The 9,345-nt window shown below is 37.9% G+C and overlaps 1 protein-coding gene across 2 annotated transcripts; it reads right to left on the bottom strand.

The window, feature by feature from the left end:
* Nucleotides 1-3,564: 3,564 nt before the first annotated feature.
* Nucleotides 3,565-8,405, bottom strand: LOC107813046 (uncharacterized). Of its 2 annotated transcripts, none has more exons than XM_016638252.2 (3): nucleotides 8,155-8,405; nucleotides 5,987-7,550; nucleotides 3,565-3,913 (listed from the first exon to the last, which is right to left on the bottom strand). In XM_016638252.2, exons 2-3 carry the CDS (start codon nucleotides 7,547-7,549, stop codon nucleotides 3,698-3,700), a joined length of 1,779 nt encoding a protein of 592 aa, XP_016493738.1. In that variant the 5' UTR covers nucleotide 7,550; nucleotides 8,155-8,405; the 3' UTR covers nucleotides 3,565-3,697. The 2 variants fall into 2 exon arrangements, with proteins under 2 accessions (XP_016493738.1, XP_016493740.1); XM_016638254.2 differs by having other exon boundaries at nucleotides 3,631-3,902.
* Between the last annotated feature and the right edge of the window lie 940 nt (nucleotides 8,406-9,345).

Below are 9,345 nucleotides of genomic sequence, written 5' to 3'. Positions count from 1 at the left end.
GATATTGGTTGTAACTTCTGCTTTTAGCATGTGAGGTTTACTTATCACTCTTTTGGGTGGGTGATTACATTTCACCGATTTTGGATTTGAAGGAAATTAGAAAATTTGGCTAAGAAATCCCCACAGACGGCGCTATATTGTTTATGCAAAAACGTTTAAGACTCTTTTACCAACTTCAATTATCAATAATAAAGATGGTAAATCTTAGCCAAGCATAATTAACTTCCGATCCAAACATACATAGCGGGAAATAACGAAATGTAAGAATGTATCAGATTTATTGATGTCATAATCTTATATTAAACACGAGAATTGGGCTTACATCTGAAGCAAAAAAGAATTGCAAGTGAGAGAGCAAAGAGGAAAAGTGGAGCAACTGTTCCTTCGTGAGAGATCCCCCCTCCTTTTCTTTGAGCTTGTCCCCATATATATATAGTTCCTAGAACTTTTATTCAATGGTCTTTGACCAACATGCTTTTCTGCAATTGTCCCCTTTGTCATTGCTTGAACGCAATATTGGCTTGACGTGTGCTTTCGATGATTTGACCCCGAGGACGACCGAAGTGTTCTTTGCTATTTCGCCATCTGGGCGGAATCCCGGCTTGGTCGATCCCCTATCATTCCTATTGGGGGCGACCAATATGGTTAGATTTTGACCCATACAATGGTATATAAGATCTTCCTTTGAGGATAGAATGAAATCTTTGTATAGTTGATCATCATGAGTCTTTACAATGAATTTATTAGTTGGCAAATTCAGCTGGAAATGTATACTAACTCAATAACGAAACCTTTACAAGAAAATTTGATCAGGTCCACGAGAAAGAGCGACACAATCATTTTATGTAACCACTTAACCTAACTTCCACCACGACATAGTTTTCCAACCCCGCACGAGCTTGTTGATCAACATTTCTATTTCCTATCTCAAGCACGAGTCTTATTCTTCGAGCCCTACTCCTTCCTCCCTCTCTCCCTGTTCCTACCATCTAAAACAGAACTATGGAATATAAAATGGCGGAGCCACATGCACCCAAAGGGTGTTGTCGGAAAATTATATTGTTTAGCTCGGTAACTTTTAAAAAAGTATGTATATATACTATATAATGACATCCCGTGACTTCTTGGTGAGTTTGTTTCTTTATATTTTGACTCTTCTTAATAAAAATTCTGGCTCCGCCCCTGGGAATATAGACGCCATTTACTGTGCCATTTAATCTAATTTTCTAGGCCTTTCCAGTTATCTGTTGCGACACAAAAATCTGTGTCACTTGAATTTCTGTGGGTTGAAGCTCTCCGGCTACCAAAAAGAAATAGCTGAGTGTTACCAAAAATTCCCAAATATAGATTCATGTGATAGCTATATTTATACGGAAAGCAACATCAAAAGAATTGTTCCTTGAAGAACTCTGGGAGAGAGAGTGCAGCGTTGAAACTAATTTATAAAAATAATTGTGGACGGACGAAGTAAATATTTTTTCGTACCAATAGAGCTGTCAATATGGGCCGGACCAGGCTAGCCCAGTCCAGTCCACGTGGGCTTTAGCAATTGACGGGCTACGCTGGGCTAGCCCACCATTTTGATGGGCCTTATAATGGTCAGCCCACCCCAACTCTATGTGGGTCGCGGGCCCCCACAGGCCGGCCCATCATTTTTAAAAATATAATTTTATATTTTTTCTTTAAGTTATGACCTAAAAAGATAATTATTTAAAAGTTAAAAAATATCTTATTGGAAAAAATTCGCAAAACTTAATAACTTTTTATATTGTTCCAATATATCACAATAAATATTAAAAAAAGTAAAAGACAGGACTATATATCATTCACTAAAAGTCAAAACTTAAAACAAACTATTCAAGAGAACGTTCATGATGCTTATGAGATATCCAACACATCATCTTTCATCAAACACATTTGAATCCGCTTGTGACAAGGCTGTCTTAACATCTTCACTTTCATCTACAATTCATATGCAATATTAATTAGTTAAATGTTAAAAATAATTAAATTATAAAAAATTAGTAATATTTAAATTCACATAAAAAATATTACTAATTTGAGTTCGGCAAAACCTGTGCAGCCAATTTCAAGTAGTAACAAGTGTTTGGACATTTTCATAATAAATGCAACTTTTGTACTTTGTAAGAACACGCCACCAATGCTAAATGTTGATTCCGATGGTACAATGGTAATACGAATGCTAAGTACATCACGCACTATCATTGAAACATCGGGATATTTTCTAGAATGGTCCTTCTAATACATGACAACATCATCTCTTGAAACTTCTCAAGATCAAGTTTTGGTTCCTCTTAGTAAAGATCCAATTTTGACTTTCCATCTCTAAAGGCAGTATACTTTTTATTTTTTATATATTTTAAATAAATATTTTATTAGGCCCACAGGCCGGCCCAACCCAGCCTCAGTCAAGGCTCACGGGCTACGGGCTTACTCGGGCCGGGCTTAAAAGCCTCGTTTTTAAACGGGCTCCAAAAATTCTAGCCGAGCCCTGCTAAATCACAGGCTGGGTTGGGCTGGCCCAACGGGCCAAACCCATATTGACGGCTCTACGTACCATCTTGCGTGCACTTCGACTAATTTCACGGGATATCTAACACTTCCTTCTAGCAATAAGTTGTTAGGAAGCGTGCTAGGCTAATAGAAGGAAGAATAATTAAAGAGACAAACAAAAAAATGGCACTAGACAAGACAAGATTTACACAGTTCAATAATTTTTGCGTAATCCACGGCCACGCGTACTCCAAAGCCACACAAAAGAATATTTTTTTATTACTGAAGAGAAAGAAGAAGTTGCGAAGATTGACATGCAAATAAAAAGGTAAATACCCATTTTATAGGCATCTGAATGTCCTCCTAAAGTAATCAACTTATTCTTTTGTCTTCTATCATAGATACCAAGTAACTCCATTCATCAAAGCTTGAATAGATACGAATAAAATACCTGATGATTTTTTGGTCGGCTGAAATTAAACTTAAAACCCCATAATTTTCACACATTTCATTGAATATTAGGCCACACATGCACTTCATTGACCATTAGACCACACACTCACGTGCAATAAAACATAGATAATGCAGATAATACTTTTATCATATTTTTTGAGGAATTTTCATGGAGAGTTAAGAGTGGCTGAAAGAACATCAAAACCTTTATCGCCTCCAACAGATTTAACACTTGCAGAAAAGCAAAAAAAAAAAAAAAAAAAAAAAAAAAATTAGCACCAAAATCATTCAAAATGTTTGAACCCTCAAAAGTGCTGGCTTTAGATTTCATTCCATAATTCTATATTGTAATTCCCTCACCTCTCTTGAGATCAGGAAAAGCGCTTCCAAAATTAGATTCGCAAAGCTAAAAGGAAAACTTCAAAATTAGATTGGCAATCATAAAAGTGAACCTAGGTATTCAAATTCGATGGAGAAAAAAAAAGAAAAGGAAAAAAGACGTATTCAAATTAATCCACAGGAACAAATATAGTAGAACCCTGTTGAAGAACCCGCCACGGCAAGCACAGGAGAAACTTTGAATCGAGCCTAAACTCATAGTAAAACATTCATGCTGCCGATTTTAAAACAAGACGATCTTCTACATAATTTCAAGTATAATGATACACAAGCTCAGTAACAAGGTCAAATTTGACAAACCAACAAAAAAAGTCTTTTAAGATCTAAAAGTTTACTTTATTCCCACAATCGACATAAGAAACTGAAGCTTGTCATTCACTTCTGCCAATTCGGATGTGTTCCTGAACGTAGATGGCGGCTCCACTCCAGTAAAGATGTATAATGCCTTTAGTTCATCTACCAACAAAGGTTGAGGTGTGGCTCCATATCCAACGATTGTTCTCATTGCATTTATCTTCTCCCATATTATCTCCTCACTGTAGAACTCCTAGCAACATCATTAAATTAAGAAAAATGAATCTTCATAGCTTCAGGTGTATTGGCAGGTAGGAGCAAAGAATGAAACCAACTACGTACGCAGCGTGTTTAAAAAAAAGAGAGACCATAAGCAGTTGTCAAGCAAACACATGTAAGCAGTCAAGAACATAGAGAACGAAGCGTACAAACATCATCGATATCAATAGTACTAGCGTTTGGCAGCCCCCAACTAACTTGAAGTTAAGGCATATGGTTGCATGAAATTGAATTGATGGATATATACAGTTCAAACAGAAGGCAACAGACACACCCAACACTCATTGCTACAAGGCTGCTTCGCTGCTGCATCACATCCTACTGGTTTCAATGAATCAACAAAACACAAGCAACAAGTGCAGGGCGCAAATGGCAGTTCTTGAAACACACAATTCCCCATCAAGCCCAATAGTTTCTCTCTCTTGAAAAAGCTGTCTCTAGGTATTAGAAGGCAAGAGTATAGCAACTATGAACCTGGAACATAAGTAATGCTTTACTAGTCTAGCAATATTCTTCTTCTAATACTCCACAAGGGCAAAGATTTTGGATGATTTTACCTCCTGACACACACACAGAACCCCGAATTCCCAATCGGGGAAGACTAAAGTTGGTTATCTTACTTGAACAAACAGCAAGTAACATATAGAATCACAGAACTCTGGCTTTCAGACAGCCAGACTCTGGGAATCTGAAACAATTCTAAACAACTTTAAAGGGGGAAAATCAATACAAAAGGAATTTAAGTCCAAAATGGATTTCCCAGAACTTTGAAAGGCTTTGGACAGTTAACAGGCTGCAAAATGCAATCCACTCTTCCACAGGGAAGAATTCTTCTCCCCCTCCAAGGGAGATACCTTTAGCCTCTCTTCACATAACTATTAGCCATCAACTAACAATATGTTGAGGTACCCCCACCCCCACCCCCACCCCCCAGAACAAGAAAAAACAAAAAAGAAAGATGATAAACTGGTCTCAAAAGAAAAAACTTCAAAACTCAGAATTTTCACTTTCTTGTCCTAATAAGAGACAAGTGCTGGATGTATCAACCCGCCAAGGCCGATGCAAGTGGGTTCACACTAATGTTGTTGGACCACCCCGTGACAAAACTATCGAACAAAAGAATTGGGACGCAAGATATGAAAGAAAAAGCGCTAAAAACGATGGAAGGAGATAGCCAAACTAATGCAAGAAATGAAGTCAGAATCATACCTCTCCGCTAACTAATAAACAACTAAAGTCAACACTTAAGCTTTACAAGGAACGAAACTAGGTGAACGTTAAAATAAACTATTACCAGCACTCTAACCTGCAAGGGCTGAAAGAGCCCTTTTTGACAGTTGCCTTTATTTTTTTTAAATGAATCCCCTTATTAGCAGAATATTTCACAAGAAGCTGCGCAACAGTTACTAGAATTTCGTAACTGACATTATGCTACGCATAGACAAATGCCTGGATTAACGGCCATCGATTGACGTTCTGGACTTGCACCATAATATATGTTACAGATAAAACCTTAGTCCCATCGTAGTTCATACACACTGCTTGACACTATTAACTTCCTTTTGGAGGATTATGAACCTCCTTAGGACCCTCTTTAGTCATCATTGTACTTTATGCTTTGTCACACAGAGTATCTGGAGGAGAGACATATAATTATTAACTCATACTTCATTTAAATGCTGTGAAATAATTACAGTAATAGTTTCTGTAATGTGCAGTGTTTTTCTTTCCTTCGCAGATGAAGTTTAGGTTTCTTCATGAAGAGTGACATTTGTTGCTAAGACAAGGAATATATCTTTCATGAGTAAGTTAAGACAGGAAAAAATCTGAATAATACTAATATCTGCTCAAAGAAATTTTAACAGCAAGTATAAGAAACAAAGCCAGCTAGTGTAGCCTACGTGTGTTATCAATCAAATTGATCATTTTTTCCGGAGTAACATTGAACAAGAGAAGCAACGATATACAAGAGGATATCCCTCTTGGAATTTCCATTAATTTTTCCAATGGAACAAAATAAGGTGGCAGATTCAAAAATAGAACTGACCTTGGTGTGTTTGGCCTCAAGAATCCCTGCTCTTCCAGGTACATGAGCGACACCACTCGCATTCACATTTTTCTTTTGATCAGTCGTCCCTTTTCTTTCAGATGGAAGGTTCCCATGGACATCGGCTGCCTTCCTTTGAGCGTCTTCTGCAGCCACCAGCTTATCCTTGCTTTTCACTTGGCGAGAAGTATCTTTAGCAACATGCTTGCCATTAGATACTGCTTTATGATCCTTAGTTGAATTCGCAGCTTGCTCAGCATCCTTGCCATTTCTCGCATCTCTTCTTCCGGGCGATGCTTTTTCCGTCTCAGCAGCTTTCTTGGCCTTTTTGGAAACACCACTTTGATTGACCTCGTCTCTTCCTTCTTTGGTCTCTCGTTTCACTGGTAAATGCTTCTCGTCTTGCTTCACCTTGACTTCATCCCTCACCTCCTCCTTTATTTCCACCATTTTCACATCACTATCTTCCTGCTGCTTCTTGCTTAACCCCTCCCCTTTCTCTATTATTGCAGCAGTTTTCCCTTCGTTTCCTTTCTTCTTTTTGTGGTGTTTCTTTGAGCTTTTGCTGATGTTTGGTTTCTTTGTTACTTCTATGCTCTCCTTTTCTTCTGAAATAACCTCAGGTCCTGTTTCAGTTTTTGTTCCTTGAATCTCTCTCACAAGACTATCTACTTTCTCATCTTTGCTATCCGTTGGCTTCTCTACTACTTCTGAATTCTTTAAGCTGTGGTTATCTTCCTTAGGTGCATCGCCTACATATACCTCAACCAAATTCCTCTCTGGCAAACCTGTTGTTAAAGTAACATCTTTTTCACCCTCATTTTTTCCCCTGGCTTCTCGGGCCACCAAATCCAAACCCTCAGTTCTCTTAATTTTCTCATCAGATTCCCAGTTTTCTGCTTCTTTCCCTCGTTCCGTCTCCAAATTCATCTCCTTCACTGGTCCCTCATTCTCTCCTTCCAAGTATTCACCAACATCTTCTTCATATCCTTCCTCTTTGCCACCTTCATCTACATTGATCTCTCTTTCTTCCTCAGCTCTTCCAAAGTCTTTATCTTCGTATCCCCCGCTCTCATCCATCACCAACTGAATCCTCATTTCAACCCCTTCTTTTGAATCCTCCATTTCTTTCTTTTCCTCATCTTCCATCACCATTTCTCCACCAAAACCAGCACCTTTTCCTCCTAATTCTTCATCATATTCCTCTTCATCGCCATACATTTCTCCATACTCCAATAATAAAGGTGGCTCTGACCTTGGAAGCAACTTGTTCATAAGCTTCTCAGTACAAGTATAACCAACAAAAGCAAGACCAAAAGGGACCGAAAAGGCGAATCCAAGTGCAGAAATAACAACAAGTGGAGGAAGAACCACTGGTGCAGAAGAGACAACAATACCTGTGATCGTAACCTTCTTCCCTAGCCACAATCCTTTGTTCAGAATCCATCTCATCTTACTCTCTTTCACTTCTCCCTCATAATCATAATCATCATCCTCTTCTTCCTCCTCTTCTTCTAAAGAAGTATGCTCCACTATCCTCCACTCCACAATTTGATCTCCCATCCTACAAACAAACATAATCACATCTCAGACCAAACGAAAAATTGAATAATTGACAGTTATTCAATCTTCAGAACCAAAATTATTTCTTTCAAAAAGAAGAATAAAAATAACACAAATTAATCCCAACAGAGGAAAAAAAAACACTAGCTGATTTTTTTCTCATTTGTACAGGCCCACGCTTAGTGGATAGAATTACTCAATATCTGTTCATTCATGGAACTAATCAAGGCAAGCGCAAGCTAGTCCAAACACCACAGTTATTCAAAAAAAAACACAAAACTAAAGATTAGAATTTATGATAGCTCATTGGAGGAGCTTGCTTGCCCATATAAAAGAACTAGTTTTTGTGCAAGTAGCAAAATTCTATGAGTTGTAAACATAAATCCGAGGAAAATCAAGCAAAATGAGTAAGACTTTATGGGTACACCACTAAAAAAAGGAGAAATCCTTGAACTATTTAAGTGAAACTATAAAAATTCCCATTTGGTTTTGGCAAAAATATGAAATACCCAATTGGATTCTAATTATAAATCCAAGAAAATAAGCAAGAAAACATACATACATACAGAGGCACTCCACTAAAGAAACAAACTACTATAACTCACCTGAAAAACGCTAGAAGTGAAGCTTATACAGCAGTACTACTACTTCAAGAATGTCATGACACAAGAACCCGTTTGAACAAAAGAGAGAATTTTGATAGTGTACGTTTGGGGGGTGGGGGGTTGGTTTGTTTGTTTAGGATAGGGAGATAAGCATGACCAAATAGTGGTATAGTAGCACATAGAGATTAAAAGATGCGTTGGGAAGATGGGCGTGACAGTTGCAGGGTAAAGGAGACGCCAGACGTCGCAGTGGAATAGCTCAGAAACTGCATGCAAAACATTATGAGGCAATTGCAGAGGTTTCCACGTAACACATAAGGGACCTGCAGTGAGACAGAGGATTTGCCACTACGCAGCCCAAGGTGCTGTCTCCTTGCTTGTTTCTTAAGTCCTATATTTTAAAAAACATTGAACATTTGTGAAATTATGCAAAATATCCCAGTAATCAATTATGAAAATATTATATTGCGGATGTTTATTTATTACGTTGCTTTAGATATTCTTCCTGAAAAAGATTATCCATTTGGAACTCTATTAAACTTTATCTACAAACAATTGATGCGATTGCAAGCAACTTAATGAAATAACTTGCAGCAACTTCTTATTAAACGGACAGGTTGCGAGCAATTTATGCAGACAATTTACAAGCAGCTTGACAAGAGGGGTCGCTCTGATGGTAAGCAACCTCTACTTCCAACCAAGAGGTTGTGAGTTCGAGTCTCCCCAAGAGCAAGGTGGGAAGTTCTTGGAGGGAAGGATGTCGCGGGTCTATTTGGAAAGAGCCTCTCTACCCCAGGGTAGGGGTAAGGTCTGCGTACACACTACCCTCCCAAGACCCCACTAAGTGGGATTATATACTGGGTTATTGTTGTTGTTGTTCAAGAAAAGCCTCACAACTGCTTCCTGAAAAACCTTGTAGCTACGTACTGAAAAGTCTCGCAGCTGCTCTATAAATAGAGAAGATTTTAGTTCATTATGTACATCAGTTTGAAGTTGAATAATATATCAGTCTCTATCTATACTTGTCTTTGGTTAATTTACTTTATAATCAATATTTTATAACACGTTATCAATAAGAAACTCTGTCATCACAAACAAATACTTTGAGAGTATCAAAGGTACGAACTTTCTTTATCTAAATAATGTCAAATCTTTCTAAACTTGAATTTGTTGTCCTGGATATATCGGGAA

This window comes from Nicotiana tabacum, chromosome 11, assembly GCF_000715075.1.
Source record: "Nicotiana tabacum cultivar K326 chromosome 11, ASM71507v2, whole genome shotgun sequence".
NCBI lineage: Eukaryota > Viridiplantae > Streptophyta > Magnoliopsida > Solanales > Solanaceae > Nicotiana > Nicotiana tabacum.
Note: the sequence above shows the minus strand (reverse complement) of the source record. Positions and strands in the feature narration are given on the sequence as shown.

Coding starts and splice junctions, on each gene's coding strand:
- LOC107813046 (XM_016638252.2), bottom strand. CDS start 7,549: ATGGGAGATCAAATTGTGGAGTGGAGGATAGTGGAGCATACTTCTTTA. Junction 3,914..5,986: donor TTGAGGCCAAACACACCAAG/GTCAGTTCTATT, acceptor TGATGTTGCTAG/GAGTTCTACAGTGAGGAGAT.